The sequence below is a fragment of the Pezoporus flaviventris genome, unplaced genomic scaffold (assembly GCF_033815535.1).
Source record: "Pezoporus flaviventris isolate CSIRO_AGI_PZ_B2104156 unplaced genomic scaffold, CSIRO_AGI_Pfla_v1 ptg000011l, whole genome shotgun sequence".
Taxonomy (NCBI): domain Eukaryota; kingdom Metazoa; phylum Chordata; class Aves; order Psittaciformes; family Psittacidae; genus Pezoporus; species Pezoporus flaviventris.
The window spans coordinates 1,266,136-1,283,740 of NW_026892559.1; the positions used below are offsets into that span (position 1 = coordinate 1,266,136).

A 17,605-nucleotide genomic window follows, 5' to 3' on the forward strand; every position below is an offset into this window, starting at 1 on the left:
TGCATCTTTAAACATGGTAGCAAATGCTTGATTGCTGTTACCAGTATTAGCCATGAAAAATAGCTGTAGGGTGAGGATTGTTCTTCATTGCTTTGTAAAAATATTGTTGGAAGTTTGTTTATTCAGGGGCACATAAACAGGCACAGTTAGTAAATGCCTGCAGGGAATTAGTAATGCTGAAACTGTGTTCCAACTGGTAGTAGGCTAGTGACTTCTGTTCTTGAAAGTGAGTGATTCCTCTTGCACTACCTAGAAGGGTGGAAAGTTGCAAGGAGAGGGGATACACATTGATGTAGGAAACAAATGCTTAATTTTAATAGCCATTAAAACAATGAAATTGAGCAGTGGTGTCGGTGTGACTGGGAGATGTGGATGCTATACCTTTTTTTTTCTCTTTTTCTCCCCATTTAGGGCTTTGCAGTTGCTCATTGACTGCTGAACAGCATGCAGTCCTTTCGCGAGCAAAATAGTTATCACGGAAACCAGCAGAGCTACCCACAGGAAGTGCACGGTTCATCCCGACTGCAGCAGTTCAGTCCCCGGCAGCAGGCCCAGATGTTCCAGAGCTTTGGAGGAGGTGCCGGCAGTGGACGTCGTGGAGCAACGGGAGCCTCTACAGCAATGCCTGGTGAAAGCTCTGGCCATCAGAGTTATCAAGGTTTCAGAAAAGAAACAGGAGAGTTTTACTATATGTCTGCCAATAAAGATCCAGTAGTGTCAGGAGGGCAGCAGCCACCTCAGCGCAGGCCTTCTGGACCAGTACAGAGCTATGGCCCCCCTCAAGGGAGTAGCTTTGGGAGTCAGTATGGAAGTGAGGGACATGTGGGCCAGTTTCAGACACAGCACTCGACCCTTGGGGGTGTATCCCACTATCAACAGGATTATACTGGTCCTTTTTCTCCAGGGAGTTCCCAGTATCAGCAGCAGGCTTCTAGCCAGCAGCAAGTGCAGCAGCTGAGACAGCAGATCTACCAATCTCATCAGCCTTTACCCCAGGCTTCCAGCCAGTCTGCTTCTAGCACCTCACACCTGCAGCCCATGCAGCGTCCATCCACCCTGCCTTCCTCTGCTTCTGGATACCAGTTACGAGTGGGTCAGTTCAGCCAGCACTACCAGCCACCTTCGTCGTCGTCCTCCTCCTCATTCCCGTCCCCACAGCGTTTTGGCCAGTCAGGACAGAATTATGATGGAAGTTACAGCGTGAATTCTGGCTCGCAGTATGAAGGCCATGCTGTGGGTTCCAATGCACAGGCATATGGGACCCAGTCAAACTACAGCTTTCAGACTCAACCAATGAAAAGCTTTGAGCAGTCAAAGCTGCCCCAAAGTGGGCAGCAGGGGCAGCAGCAACAGCATCCACCTCAGCATGTAATGCAGTATTCAAATACTGCCACCAAGCTCTCTCTTCAAAGTCAAGTGGGACAGTACAGCCAGACCGAAGTTCCTGTAAGGTCACCGATGCAGTTCCACCAAAACTTCAGTCCAATCTCTAATCCGTCTCCTGCTGCATCTGTGGTTCAGTCTCCAAGCTGCAGTTCTACCCCTTCTCCACTCATGCCAGGTGGAGATAACCTCCAGTGTGGGCAAGGCAACATGTCCATGGGTTCTAGAAACCGAATCCTGCAGATGATGCCTCAGCTGAGTCCTACACCATCTATGATGCCAAGTCCCAATGCTCATGGAGGAGGATTCAAGGGGTTTGGGATGGAAGGACTGCAGGAGAAAAGGCTCACAGATCCAGGGCTGAGCAGCCTGAGTGCTCTTAGTTCTCAAGTGGCCAATCTGCCTAACACTGTCCAGCATATGTTGCTTTCAGATGCCTTGGCACCTCAGAAGAAAAGTTCCAAAAGGTCATCCTCTTCAAAGAAGGCCGACAGCTGCACCAACTCAGAAGGCTCCTCCCAGGCAGAGGAGCAGCTCAAGTCTCCCCTAGCAGAGTCCCTTGATGGTGGCTGTTCCAGTAGTTCAGAGGATCATGGGGAAAGGGTGAGACAGCTGAGTGGCCAGAGCACCAGCTCAGACACCACTTACAAAGGAGGTAACTTAGAGAGATCCAACTCCTCACCAGCACAGGGCTCTCAGAATGAGCCATCAAAACTCAGCAGCAGCCCTGCAGCTAGGGAAGATGTGGCCTCCCCTGGCACAAAGGAAGCTGTGGTGGCTGTAGAAAATGCCCCCAAAGTGAATGAAAAGGCAGTTGGGGTGATTGTCTCCCGGGAAGCCATGACAGGAAGAGTAGAAAAGTCAGGTGGACAAGATAAACCTGCACAGGATGATACTTCCACAGCCACTCAGGCACCAGCTAGTGCTAGTGGAGCAAAAGAAGCTGGGCAGGCAGGGACACAGCCAGAAACTCAAGGAGGAAGCAAAGGAAGCAAAAGTGGAGATAACACTAACCATAATGGAGAGGGAAACAGCCAGCCTGGTCATGCAGTTGTTGGGCCAAATTTTCCTGCAAGAACAGAACCTTCCAAATCTCCTGGCAGTTTAAGGTACAGTTACAAGGATAACGTAGCAGCAGGTATACAGAGAAATATTGGTGGCTTTCCACAGTATCCTTCTAGTCAGGAAAAGCTGGATTTTCCAGGGCACAGTGAGCGCAAAGGCCGGAATGAGAAGTTTCCCAGCCTCCTGCAGGAGGTCTTACAGGGGTACCACCACCACCATCCAGACAGAAGGTACTCCAGGAACGCACAAGAACATTCTGGGATGGCTGGGAGTTTGGAGGGAGCCATGAGGCCTAATATCTTAATCAGTCAAACCAATGAATTGACCAGTAGAGGCCTCTTAAACAAAAGCATGGGGTCCCTCCTGGAAAGCCCTCACTGGGGTCCCTGGGATAGGAAGTCTGGCAGTGCAGCTTCTGATATGAAACAGATAAATCTAGCCGATTACCCTATTGGTAGAAAGTTTGATGTGGAGTCTCAGTCATCTGCCCATGAAGGGGGGACACTCTCAGAGAGGAGGTCAGTGATCTGTGACATATCTCCATTAAGGCAGCTTGTCAGAGATCCTGGCCCTCACCCAATGGGGCACATGGGTCCTGAGGGCAGAAGTGGAAGGAGTGAACGTCTTGCCCCTGGCTTGAGCCAGTCGGTAATACTCCCTGGTGGTTTAGTATCCATGGAAACCAAGATGAAAGCTCATAGTGGGCAAATAAAAGAAGAAGACTTTGAACAGTCAAAGAGCTCAGCTAGTCTCAATAGTAAAAAAACAGGAGACCATTGTCATCCTGCTGGCATCAAGCATGAATCTTTCCGAGGCAATGCTAGCCCTGGAGCTGCAGTTTCCGATGCTGCTCCAGACTACATTCCCCAGCAGGACAGCAGATCAATGCAGATGAGACGAGGACCTGGCAGAACTGGAAGCAGCAGGGGCAAATCACCTTCTCAGTTTCAGGATCTTGCTGATAAGCTGAAAATGTCACCAGGCAGAAGCAGAGGTCCAGGGACAGATCTGCATCACATGAACCCACATATGACGCTGTCTGAAAGAGTCAACAGAGCTTCCTTGCATTCTGCTTACCCTCAGAATTCAGAAGGCCCGTCTTTGGCTTCAGCATATCACACAAATGCTAGGCCTCATGCTTTCAGTGACCCTAACCAGAGTTTAAATTCCCAGTACCATTACAAGAGACAGATGTACCAGCAACAGCAAGAAGAGTACAAAGATTGGGCAAGCAGCGCTGCTCAGGGTGTGATTGCTGCAGCTCAGCACAGGCAGGAAGGAGCAAGGAAAAGCCCAAGACAACAGCAGTTTCTGGAAAGAGTGAGGAGTCCTGTAAAAAATGACAAGGACGGAATGATGTACTTTCAGGGTAGCTCTTATCACGATACTGGAAGCCAGGAAGCTGGCCGCTGTGTTATGGGGGGTGACAGTACTCAGAGCAAATGTACCGAACTGAAACATGGCAACCAGAAGTTGCAGCATCATGAATCTGGTTGGGACCTCTCTCGGCAAACTTCTCCAGCCAAAAGCAGTGGCCCTCTTGGACCCAATCAGAAAAGATACTGCCCTCAAGAAAGCGATGGGCATCGACGAGAAGAATCTGCAGATTTGCCCAAGCCAAGCAATGCCATGCTTAGGCTTCCTGGCCAGGAAGACCAGTCTCCTCAAAATCCATTAATTATGAGGAGGAGAGTCCGTTCTTTCATCTCGCCTATCCCTACCAAAAGACAGCCACATGACATGAAGCACAGTGGCAGTGAAGATAAAGGGCGTCTGATGACTTCAGCAAAAGAAGGAGCTGATAAAACGTACAACTCCTACGCCCATTCATCTCAAAGCCAAGATGTTGGCAAGTCGGTTGCAAAGGGAGATTCCTTCAAGAATCTGCCGAGTCCTGATAATAGGAATTGCCCTGCTGTTTCCCTCACAAGCCCGGCTAAGACCAAGATACTGCCTCCAAGAAAGGGGCGAGGATTAAAACTGGAAGCTATTGTTCAAAAAATTACATCTCCTAATATTAGGAGAAGCGTTTCTACCAACAGTGCTGAAACTGGTGCAGATGCTGTCACTCTTGATGACATCCTGTCCCTTAAGAGTGGACCTGAAGGAGGAAATATGACTGGACATGGAGCAGAGGCTGAAAAGAGAAAAGGAGACGTGTCAGATCAAGTGGGGCCAGCCAGCCAGGACACAACTGGCGAAGTAACTCTTCCAAGATCCTCAGAAGAGTGGCAAAGCAGTGAGGATGATAAAAACAAGAAAAAGGTCCCTGAAACTGCCAGTGTTGGTAAAGAAGGAGCAGGATCCAGTGCAGCAGCACCATCTTCTCAGAAATCATTTGGTCAGGGAAGATCGGAGGGATCTGTAAGCGGAGCTGGAACTCTGACCTTTTCTGACTCAAAACCGATCTCCCCTTCCAGTGTGTTTACTTCTGAACCAAATCCAAAGGCTGAGGAAAAAGATGGAGATGTGACAAACATTTCGCCCAAGCCAGATGGTTTCCCTCCAAAGGGATATTTTCCCTCTGGAAAGAAAAAGGGGAGGCCAATTGGGAGCGTAAACAAGCAGAAGAAGCAACAGCAGCAACAACAGCAGCAGCAACTGCCCCCGCCACCACCACCCCCACCGGTACCTTCGCAGTCTTCAGAAGGGGAAGCTGTTGCTGAGCCAAAGCCCAAGAGGCAAAGGAGGGAGAGGAGAAAACCTGCAGCACAGCCACGGAAGCGGAAGCCTAGACGGGCTGCTCCGATTGTGGAGCCTCAAGAACCAGAGATCAAGCTTAAATATGCTACCCAGTCTGTAGATAAAACTGACTCCAAGAATAAGTTCTTTTTCCCTTATATTCACGTGGTAAACAAGTGTGACTTAGGCGCTGTGTGCACAATCATTAATGCAGAGGAAGAAGAGCAGAACAAACTGGTGAGAGGTCGGAAAGGACAGCGGTCTTCAACACCCCCTCCTAGCAATGTGGAGAGCAAAGTGCTGCCCACCTCAACTTTCGTGCTGCAAGGCCCTGTGGTAACAGAGTCTTCTGTCTTGGGGCCTCTGGTTTGCTGCCTGTGCGGCAAATGGGCCAACTATCGTAACATGGGTGACCTCTTTGGCCCTTTCTACCCCCAGGATTATGCAGCCACCTTGCCCAAGAACCCACCTCCAAAGAGGGCCACAGAAATGCAGAGCAAGGTCAAGGTACGCCACAAAAGTGCTGCTAATGGTTCCAAGACAGATACGGAAGAGGAAGAGGAACAGCAACAACAGAAGGAACAAAGAAGCCTAGCTGCTCATCCCCGCTTTAAGAGGCGGCACCGCTCTGAGGACTGTAGTGGAGCCTCTCGGTCACTTTCAAGGGGACCTGCTTGTAAAAAGGCAACCACTGATGGTGGCAGTGGTGGTGAAAAGACTCCTTTGGACTCAAAACCATCTATGCCCACTTCAGAAGGTGGCACTGAGCTGGAGTTACATATTCCTGTACTACCTCTTGACAGCAATGAATTTTGGGTCCATGAGGGTTGTATTCTCTGGGCCAATGGAATCTACCTGGTCTGTGGCAGGCTCTATGGGCTGCAGGAAGCTGTGGAAATGGCAAAAGAGATGGTGAGTACCTAACCTTGCTATATGTAATGATTATTTTTTTTTTCCCATTTGCAATATGTTTGGAATACCATTTTTTCTTGTTTTTCGCTCATCTTAAACAGTCATCTTTCATCTTAAGTATATCTCTAGTGATGTCCTTTTGATGACCTTGTTTAGATCTCTGCCACACCTGATCAGATAGATTTTTCAGGCATCCAAAAGCTGGGTGCTCTTTACCTCCTAAATGTTCTGGGTGTCTGATGCTCTCTGATGATTACAGTGATCTCCCTTTTCCCCCTCCTTCCCCCCTGCCTTTCCTTATTCTATCCTATTACGTATTTAGCATTCTTGAGGGCTCTTTCTGGAGTCATACAGTGAAAGGACAAGTAGCAGCGGGTGCAAATTGCAACAAAGAAAATTCCAATTTGATATTAGGCAAAAACCTTCACAGTGAAGGTGGTCAGACATTGGATTGAAGGAACGGGGAGCGACAGAAGGTGTGGAATTTTGGAGTGGCGCAAATGTGACTTAGCAAAGCCGTAAGCAGCCCACTTTACCTCTCAAGTTGGATCTGTCTTCAGAACTGACTCTGCTTTCAGCAGGGATCCCTTCCAACTTAAGTTATTCTGTGATTGCAATACGTATTGCTCAACTGTAGAAGAATTTACAGCCCTTAAAAGGTGGATAGAGTAGAATTGCACAGAGATCTGCAAGCTTCAAGTGAAATGTGGGTGGGTTTAATATTGATTAGTATGGATTATACCACAGATTATACTGATAACTGACTTCCTCAAAGTGCATGTATAAAAGAGTGAGAAGAAATAGGTAAAACAAAAGCAAGGACCTGTTTGTGGATGGAGACTATTCTTGATTCTATTCTTGATTTTCTAAGACAGAAGCTGGTGCTTTAAAAACCACAGTTAGGTGGCTTGCTTTGCCATCACCAGTATGTTACATCCCTTTATTTATGGTTACTTTTTGCTTCATGCTCTCTGTCATCAGTCAGTCCATGGCAGAGAAGGCACTAGACTACTTCTTTGTGTTTCCTTCAGATTCTTCCATTCTCTGAACAGTGTTGGGATCCATTTTGTATCTTCTTTTCCCTCTGTATTGTTCCATACAGTGTGCTCGTTTCCTCCCTATGAGTTTTTTCCCTTCAGGTTTGATTCCTGGCTTGTTCTGAATTTTCACTAACTGTTCTTTGACAGTAATTACATGCTTCTTTGCCCTAACTTGATTTGGCCTGCATTCTTGTTTCTAGCCTCTCATTAAACAAAGTCAGTTAATTTCATTTGGTTTTCATCGAGCCATGCCTGTGTGCTTGTTCTGATGCAACTGTTGAATTTCATATCTTTGATAATTGCAAAGTTTCTTTCAGGATTTCCACCACCATTTGGATTCTACTTGTGATGTGGCTGTGCTTTCATATGTCTTGTAGTTCACCAGTATTTTGAATTTGGATCACTCCAGTCTGATGCTTCCTTTTTCCTCTTTTTTTTAAGGCATGTCTTTTATGATTCTTGTTTTGCTCTAATAGCAAATGCCAAGTTCTTGATTGTCCTCCAGCGATCCATTTTGTGTTCCTGTACCTGCAAGGAGTGTAAACCCAGCAGAAACATGCTATGTTGATAGGCTGTAATCAAACTTGTCAAATAGCAGCCAGTTATCCATAGCAGATTTTATGTTTGCATGTTGCAACATGTAGCTCTTTCTTTGCGTGGGATCTTTATGACTTTGTGACTGAATACACTTTGGCCTACCCTTTATCACATTCTTCCAACTGTTGTGATCATCTCTTTGTCACAAGTAGAACATCCTTTTTCTCCTTTTCTTAACGCTTTCATCTACTCTTATGGCACCATACAAGAATATCTCCTTATCCTTTGAACCTTGTGTCCTTTCTCTTTAACTCATCCCTTTAATCACTTGCTTAACTCCTGGCTTTTCTTTTTCTTCATAGTACCTGTAGACACGAGTGTTTGTCATTCCTTAAAAAAGGATGGGTACAAAATGCCTGTGGCCTCCTTGCCTTTGCAACTGCCTCTTAATTTCCTTTCCCTTTTTCTATGTCAGAATTCTTGAGTGCATTGTCTGGGGCTCTTGTCCTCCACTGTGGTTTTGATTGTGCTTTGCTCCAGTTGTAATCAGTGTTAATGGTGAACTCTTTCTAGCTAAGGTTCAGGTCCAGTACTTAATTTTCCTTTCCCTGTCAGCTACATTTATCACCATCAGCTGTGCTGCTGTTGAAGTGTTGTTCCACCTTTGTTGCCTGTCTGTGTCCTCTTTTGATTACATCCTTTCTTTCCGCTGCTTTTGCAGAGGCTGTTGTTCATTACTCCTAGCTTTTCATGTGGCATTCACTGAAGTTCTGCTTGTGCTTTCCTTCCCCTTTATCCTGGCACGCTATGCCTTTGGAGAGCTTTTGGTAACCCAGTAGGGTTTTTTTCCCAGTGTCTTGCAGAGCTTCCTTTTTACTCCCGATTCATGTTTTTCAGCCACAAACTTAAATTGTTCTGGAACTCATGGTGAGTTCTCGGACTCTCACTTCAAAATATGACTTATTTTACAGCATCCTTAATCCATCAACTGCCATCTTGTTCTGATTTTTCTCATCACTCAGACTTACAGTCTCATTTGATTCTAAAATTATTTCTTCCTAACGCTTCCTATTTAAGTCTGTAAGAAATGCTGCTTGCTTTTCTGTGTATGAGAAGTAGTATGTAGCCTTTTAGTGCTCTCCACTGTTCTGTTACAAGACTCTGAACTGAGGCAGGGACCATTTTCTTGTGTGTGCTTTGTTATTGTCTTACACAAGCACATTAAGAGGTATCCTACCTGAATGCTGGGCTCTTCTGCCTTACCTCCATAAGACTAATCCATCTTTCGCCTCTGTCACAAATAATGGAATAGGTTTTCTTCCAGCATTGTTTTGTTGGGTTTTTTTTTTTTTTTTGCTCCTCAACCTTTTTATCCTATTGTAGCAAATTGTAGTGCTGTATTCTCCACTGGAAGCGGTATATCCTCCTCCTTCACATAGGAGAGGGTTATGTGCAACATGAAGATGGCCGTCACGGTATTCAGAGGTGTACCTGCCGGAAGCCATCCCCAGGCACTGGAAAGACTGTGCTGAACGAGACTCTTTTGCCCCACTGCCTGAGGATAGCCTTCTGGCTCAGGCAGCTGATTTCCTATGCTTGTTGTTATGCTCTTTCTTTACCTTCCCCTTGCTTTGCAAGTGCATTTTCTTTTTGTTCCCTGTGACATGCAGTTCATCAGCGTTAGTGTCAGGAAAAGCAGATGTGCAAACCATGTAGCTGCTTTTAGCAGGAGAGAGTAGACAGATGAGTGCAAAACCATACAGGAATCTAGGCATTAGGTTTTGACTGGGATAAGGAAAGACATTAGTGTATGGCATGTGAAGGGTCATGAACCTGGAAGAAGTAAATAGCTCATGTATGTAGCACACTCTGTGCAAGTGAAATACTGCCATAATTCAGAATCTATGTAAATTGCTTGTAATACCCACAAAGGGCAAATGCGCACCAAATTTAAATGGAATCCATATCATTGAGTTGAAGTATTTTCTTTAGAGATCCGACTCTGTTGTTGCTTTTGCAGCATTCCAGTGTAGAAATAAGAAACTTAAACTTATAGTCAAAGGCAGTAAACCATCAAACCATAATGTAGAGGTAGTGGCATAAGTAACCCCCCCTCCCCTTCTTGTTCTCACACAAACTCGCCTCTTTTTTTCTCACATGGAAGGTCACTACAGATTTTTTTTTTTCCCTCCTCCCAACACCTCTGTTTTTCATTTGCCTTCTAGAATCAGGAAGGAATTTGAAACATTTTTCTTGCTATGTTAAGTTTTCTGTTCCTTGTAAGAGTAAATGTCCAGTTCTTACTGTGGGGTTTTTCCTTGAGAACAGCCCCATAGTCAGTCTCAAGGAAGGCTTAGAATGCCAGTGAGGTTGCTGAAAGATCGCCTTGTACCAGATGCTTTAGAAGAATTTGAGAGGAGAAGGTATTATCTCAAAAAGGTTTATCAAACTGTGAAGTCACTCTCCTGAGCTTTGAGCTTTCCTTAAAGTGTGATTTCACCCTAGACTGAAGATGTGAATGTATCATCTTCTAAGCAGCAACCTAGTGTTAGAATCTTGTTTTCTCAAAGGCAGAAAAGGTGTTCTGCTTACTCTGACCACTCTGAAAGGCTCTGAGAATGTCAATAGCTGAGCAGATTAATTGGGCTGCTTCAGATGCAGAATGGTTTAATGGCTTCTCGTTACTTTAAGGTTCAAATTAGATAGCCCGGCAGATGGACCTACCTGCCAAGTAGTCTTTCTTTCTCTCTTAAACTGTTGTTAAAACCATAGTAAGGGTGCTAACTGGCCTTCTTAGAGCTAGACATTTTTGATTCCAAGGCTAATGAAATCTTGAACTGAAGAAACGCCATCTCCTTAGTTCAGGGTGATCCTGCTGCCTATAAAATATTTTCTTTCAAATATTGAAGATAGCCAGACACCATGTTTTGGGCTAGTTAAAGACTGTAAGTGTTTTGGGATGAGTTCTTTCCTTTGTGATATTAAGAAACTTACAGCAGGTATTCCTGCAGCAGGCTTGAAAATCTATCCTTATTCTTCCTCTGGAAAATTTTTGGTCTCTCTTTCTAGAGTCGTCAGCCAATTTTTTGCAGTTATAGATTTGGAAAACTAAGAGTTGCGTGCAGTTTTCTGTAAATACCTTGAAGGAAGCAGTTTCCCATCTTATCTTCTTATTGTTTTCCTGTTCATCAGAAGCTTATTTTCATGCGAGATGAAATCTTTAGTTACCTTTGAAACTAGCAAAATCATGGAGTCGCTTCAGTAGTTATCAGCAGATTTAAAGTTCGGAAGAATTGGTGGTCTTTATTCTCGTTATTAAATTGAAGAAGCTGTGAGCGAAGAACAATGCAGAGCACATTGTTAGGTTGAAGATGGTTCTTTTCTGAAAAGCTGTTGACTAGGAGGTGAAATTTCTTTATAAAACACTTATTTTTCCAGGGCAGAGGCTCTGGCCTGTCACAGGTATTACTTCTGACTTTTTTTCATGTGTTGTTTTTTTGGTTTTGTTTCTTCCTACCTCCCCTTGTCAGAACTGACCTTGCTGAAGGTAAATGTAGCTTTTGTTTCTGATGACAGTGCTCTGTAAAAGGAAAACTTGTTTATCCCTGTTTTAAAGATCTCTTTTAGAAGGTCTAAAGAATTTAATGCTTTTCTCATCAATCTCTGCTTTGCTCCCAGCTTGAGACATCTTTTAATCCTTATACATGGAAAGAAGTCCTTGGAAACTGTTTCCTATGTTGCTTCTTACTGGAAAGATCATCTTGGGTTTCAGTCAGGAGAACTTTGGAGTAACAGGTGGTGAAGGGTAAAATCTGCCCATGGTCATGATATAATGGGAGGAGATTCTGGGATTTCTCTCACCAGTCTGGAATTCTGTCTGTTCAGCTGCCCGTGGATTATCTTTCAAGGCCTGCTCCTTACCTGAAGATGAGAAATCTGTCTGCTTTAGAGCCATTAACAGGCCTGTTCAGAAGGTCAGACTGACTTTGGAGAAAGTTCTTAAAAACCACATACGGGCTCACAGAAGTTGAGAACCTAAATTCATGTCTCTCTCTTTGCAAATGGATACTTAAAATAATGGATTTTTTTTTTCCAGTACAGTTGGGCAGTGGCAGCCTTCAGGCTCACTTTGAATGTGTCTTTAGTTTGTAAACCTACCTCCAGTCCTACATATGCCATCCAGATTTTATGAAGAACAACTTCTGGTTTCACAAACTTTACTGGACCACTTAAGATTCCTGATCTCCCATGGTACCTTATACATGGAAATCCGTACCACAGAGGATTACTTATTTATAATACTTTGTTTACTCTGTTGGTTTTATAGAACCATTTTCTTTTGTTCATCTCTACCATTCTGGACCGTAGCTGTAAATTCGGTAAAGAAAGGTGCCTACAGGGATCAATAGGAATTACGCTATTTATATTCTCAGATTTGGGAAATCAAAGCTTGACGAAAGTGCTCCCACACTCTGTAAGTAATTGCTTTTAAAAGGTTCCTAACTGTGTGGCTAATCAAATGCCTAAGCTAGGGAATCAGTATAAACTGAAAAAATTGTGGAAGGTTAGCTGCCTCTGGCAAAACAGCTTCTAGCCCCAGAAACCTCAGTAGTGTGTCACCATGAGCCGGAAGGTGTCAGTTTATTCTGAATGTCTCATTTGGCACGGATGTGCCTTGTTATCCCTAAGCCAGGCTAGGAGTGATGTGCTGTCAAGAGGGGTGATCCTACTTCATCCTCTTTGCAAGCTGCTTGCTTCCCTTTTGCTGGAGCTGCATTTGCACAGTGGGTTGACTTTTAGCTAGCTAATCCATCAGAAGACTAGCTTGGGGTGGGGATCTTTGTGCCAGATCAGCCATCTGAATTCACTTACTCTCTGAACGACGTTTGCTACCACTGACAGGGAAGGCCCTTTCCACTGGTAATTAGAACCATTAGATCAAGTTAGCTGTAACACAAAATTGTGCCCAGGTGACCACCACCACTTGGAAGTGTTTTAGATCCACAGTGCTACTGTTTCTAAGTGTTGGGAGATGAATGCTGACTTTTTAAAATTCATTATCCTTCCTTTTAGAGAAGAAAAATGTGCAGAACCTGACTTATTTTTTTTCCCTCCCTTCCAGAAAGCCCCTCAAGTGAAGTTCAGCATCAGGTCAGGGTTCAGCTGAAATAATAATCTGCTGCTTCAAAGACCAAATGCCTGACAAGTACTGGAAGGAAAACCTGTGTTTCCTACACCCAAAACTGTACAAGTAGCGAGAAATTTCCAGAGTAGGAAGAAGTGACACTGGAGCTTGTTAATTTTTCACTGTGGGGAAAGGGAAACCAGTAATGAATTCAAGAACTGTTAGCAGTGTTTGAAAAAGGGGTGTATTGAGAACATTGTCTGCTTATTTTTATCTTTGGCAACAGCTTTTAGTATGCTTTAACGCCTCAAGTGAGGAGTGCCACAGAATCTTGAGGCACCTTCTGCAGTTACCCTTGAAGTGGTTGAGTTCTTGGTTTTCATTGACAGGCTGTGTCCAAACACCTTGTTGCCTGAGCTGGCAGTGTTCTCGCTCTTTCTCAATGGCAGCCCTTAATACAATTAGTTTAACATTCATTTTCATTCCTTGGGAAATGGCAGCATCTTTCGTATTCTTCCGCAGTGTTACAAAAATAAGAAAGCATGAAATCTTGGGTGGAGAAGAAATTCTGAAAGACAGGCTGAATAATGAACTTCAGATTCTGTTTTCTCAGAAAGGCATTGCCATCTGCTGCACTATGGAAACTCTGTGCTGTCATGACTCCTGGTCTGTAAGAGAGTGCCACCACAGAGATGAGAACCTGCTAGGAGCCCCTGTTGTATCTCAGTTGTTGTCTTCCTCTGGTAGAGACCTAGAAGTGTGAATGACTGGTGCTACAGCACTTTGGAGCTCACAGCAGCTCTGTGTATTGGTATCACAAGCCTCAAATGCTGAAGAGGTGAGCAGACAGAATCCACATCTACATTTGTGATGCATGTATTTCAATATCTTGAGTGACTGGAAGCCATTCATTACATTTATGATCTGAAGCTGGCTTTCATTTGCTTAATTGTGAGTAGAAATCATGCGAAACTGGTGCAGTGTATTGGTGATGATGAACTGTAGATGGCAGGAGGTACAGCTTAACTGAGGCTCTGGACATCAAGATGATACTGGGAAAAGAGGAAAGACTTCTCTGATATTGAGAATTCTCCCCTTTTGTAGGGGGCAGAGAGAAGATGGAGGGTAGGCAGGGAAGTAATTCTTGTACATCTTTACTGGCAGACTCCTTTGCCAGTATTTTATCCTGAAGTATGGGTATTATGACTGTGCTTGCATGTGGTTTTGCGTTTTACTGTTTGTCTAGCATGTGGAGTGAGGAAAGCGGAAAATAGATTTACTGACAATAGACTGTTGGGAAAGAATAGGATGTTTAATCACTTACATTAGTTGTAGCCAGAAGCACTGGAAACTTGTATGTAAAAAGCAGCTTTTTCATTCCACATTTGTGGCCTTTCTGTAAAGCATCAGGGATCCTCAAAATCTGTACAATTTTCATTTAAAAACACATTTAAGTATCTTTAATTTCTAAGAAGCTCTTCCAGATGCGAATGGGGCCTTGTCCGTGCAGGAGATTTCTAAACAAAGCTGTAGTGCTTTTTGTCTGGCTATCCACAAGCTCACACAATTCTTTTTGTAAGATTTAAGTTGCCTGTTACTTGTAGAGATGCCAAACTCTTGCTAAATTCTCAATAGTGACTGAATACAATCCATTTATGCGTCATTTTAGCTTGAATCCTTTTAAGCTGGGCTGGTAAATAGATTAAGATGCCCTGAAATTGTGGAGAAGGGTTGTTGTGCTGTTTGTGTTTTGTTTTGTTAACTTAAAGTGAACTAAGATTTTCTTTTTTTTTTTTTTAACTTATACGAATTCCAGATGGTAGTCAAGAGCTGTATCCCCTTTACTTCGTTAGAAGAATGCTTCTAGCAAATAAGTGTTGAAGGACATTTAAGAACTTGAGAAGCTTATTTTGTTCCATGCCTCTGTGTTTAAAATGGTCTCTATTTGATTACAACCAGGCAGACATGTAAACTTTGAAAAATACTTTCATTGATTTTGGGGGGGAAAAAAAGCTATATATATATTTAATCTTTCTTTACTTGTTCAGTTTGATAAGAGGTTTATTTCTAGAGGTAAGAATTCATTACTTTCTGTTGTATAATATGGTATGGATTATTAAAGTCACATTCTATCTTTTGTGAGACTTTTAAAATAAAGAATTATTGTTTATTAAAATATTCATTAGGGACTATAGTGTTAGGACAAGGGGTAACGGGTTAAAACTTAAACAGGGGAAGTTTAGATTGGATATAAGGAGGAAATTCTTTCCTGTTAGGGTGGTGAGGCACTGGAATGGGTAGGGACTATAGTGTTAGGACAAGGGGTAACGGGTTAAAACTTAAACAGGGGAAGTTTAGATTGGATATAAGGAGGAAATTCTTTCCTGTTAGGGTGGTGAGGCACTGGAATGGGTTGCCCAGGGAAGCTGTGAATGCTCCATCCCTGGCAGTGTTCAAGGCCAGGTTGGACAGAGATTGGGTGACATGGTTTAGTATGAGGTGTCCCTGCCCATGGCAGGGGGGTTGGTACTGGATGATCTTAAGGTCCTTTCCTACCCTAACTGTTCTATGATTCTGTGATTATCCTGAATCCTTTGATCACTGAATAAGCAAAAAATAAGGCTTCAACTATACTAATGTTCTGTCATTCATGATAAAGGAAGGCTCCAAACATTTCAGTGCAAACAAAGTTCAGCAAAAGCTGTAGATGTGTAATACTTTGTGCAGTAGCCTCGAGTAGGAATGGTGCAGACAAACCTGAGACATTTGCTCATGGTGGTGTGAGATTTAAGACCATGTAGAAAACAGGGTTTAAACTTTTTTTTCTTTTCAAAAGTAAATTTTCATCTATCTGCCATTATAAACCTAGTTATATAATCCAAATACATTTCTTTTAATTAGATAAATGTGTTCTGAAAGTGATTAATTTCCCTAGATTTAGAAAGTTAAAAAGTCGAAGTATAATGAGTATTCATGTAATAATTTAGGAACTACAGCAAAATTAAAACTCAGTCTGCAGGAAAAGAGAATTGGAGAAGAGAGGTTCTGTCTGTGCTGCACATTTTCCCTGAAGGTTATGGAAGAACCCGGGGATGGAATTTGGGTGAATCTTGAAACCATCCTTTTCAGCTGATATGAACTGTGCTGCGCTTGCACTGTTACACTGGGTAGTTTTTCTTTCTAGGCAGAGGAAATATTTTCCAAACAATTCCATACACTTAGCTGGACTCTGGTATAGTCTTCATGGGTAGAGTACTTTGGAAAAAAGTTATTAATGAGCCTTCATTGTTAGGGATTGGATCTTAGCCAGCTGCTTAGCAATTAAAGTTTAATTGCATGATGATTAGTTTTCATTAGTCAGCAATTAGCGTTTAGCAGCAGTCTTGTATTGCTGGAGCTATGGGTTAGCAAAAGTGGCTTGAGCCATGTTGGAAGGTATGTAGTTGAAGATGTGGGCACAAGGTTGCTGAGCTAGGAGCATCTCTGCTATGAGGACAGGCTGAGAGAGTTGGGCTCGATCAGCTTGGTGAGAGGAAGGCTCAGGAGGGACTTGGGAACAGTCTTCCACTGCCTAAAGGAGGCCTACAAGAAATCTGGAGGGGGCTTTTCACAAGGGCATGTAGTGACAGGACATGGAGGGAGAATGGCTTTAAACTGACAGAGGAGGGATTTAGATTAGACATTAGGCATGGGGAAGTGGAATAGGGTGAGGGTAGAGAGAGGTAGGAATGTAGCAAAAGTTCAAGGCTCCTTTGCTGTTAAAGGTACAAAAAAAGTGAAGAGCGTCCCTTGTAAAGCACTTCTGTTCCATTGAGAAGTCTGTTGTGAAGATGAAATATGGCAGTAATTTCATCTAGGCTACGTCAGAGTTGTTAGAAGCCATTCTTCTCCCTCACACCTTCCCTTTTGCCAGCACTGCAGTGACCTGCCAGCATAACTGCACTGTGACTGAGCCATGTCAGGCAGCTGATCTGGCCAGCAAATTCGACACACGCATGCCCGCCCTCATTTTTATCAAGCTAATTTTTTTGGCTGGACCAGCTTTCTTGACTCTTAGTGTCAGTACTGATACAGGGAAATGTCGCTGCTAGGGATAGGAGGGGCAGCACATTGCGTGAGTACAAACCGATGTCTTAAAGTGGTCTGGAAATGGATGGACCAGCCAAGGTGATGACTTCAGATAGAAAGTTTTTCCAGAACAACATTACTAGTTACACAAACTGGCGGATACAATGAAAGGTACATTTTTAAATTTGTCTAAGGTGGTTCTCAAATGTATACAGCTTTGCAGCATTTGTTACTTGTGTTAAGCACAGCCATCTACTTGTCTAGACATTTGAAAAGGTGGGGGTTTTTCGTTGTTGTTATCCACAATCTAGAAGCACTAGGGACTGAATGCTCCCTCCCCTCTTCTGGGCTACTTTGCTGGCTGGAGTAACCTAAAGCAGGCACTTCAGTTAAAAGGACTAAAATACCTGCAGTTTCTTTTGAGAAATTCTGGTAGTGTTCAGGGAGTTACTTTAACCATGAAGATATACTCAAATTGTCTTCAACTGTGAAATGTTGGTAAGAGTAGACATAACAGGGTAGGACTTGGCATAAAATACCACCCCTGTTCAAGACACAGAGACTTCTGAGTGGCAAAGCCCACCCAGGGCTCTGTGTGCTGCAGCTGGGCTCTTTGTAAGTACCTGAGCTGCTACTGGTAAAAATAGTGTGTTTGTCTTAATGAGGTCTGGTTGCACAACCGATTGTAGCATAAACACACTTACGTCTTACCTCAACCAGCTATTTTTCTGTCTTAAGCTTTCCGTTTGAGGAAATACAAAAGTTTGATGTTAAAAACTGGTTGTGCGGTCTT

At 43.6% G+C, this 17,605-nt stretch overlaps 1 protein-coding gene across 11 annotated transcripts in view; it reads left to right on the forward strand.

Moving 5' to 3' along the window:
• The window catches only part of TCF20 (transcription factor 20), a 128,628-nt gene that overhangs the window by 83,972 nt on the left and 27,051 nt on the right, over positions 1 to 17,605 (forward strand). For all 11 annotated transcript variants that reach the window (XR_009742924.1, XM_061450683.1, XM_061450676.1 and 8 more), the window contains one exon: positions 412 to 6,042. Coding sequence is in view for 10 of the 11 variants with exons in the window: in XM_061450683.1 (XP_061306667.1) it covers positions 445 to 6,042 (5,598 nt within the window). In the remaining variant the exon portion in view is untranslated. The remainder of the gene's footprint in view (positions 1 to 411; positions 6,043 to 17,605) is intronic.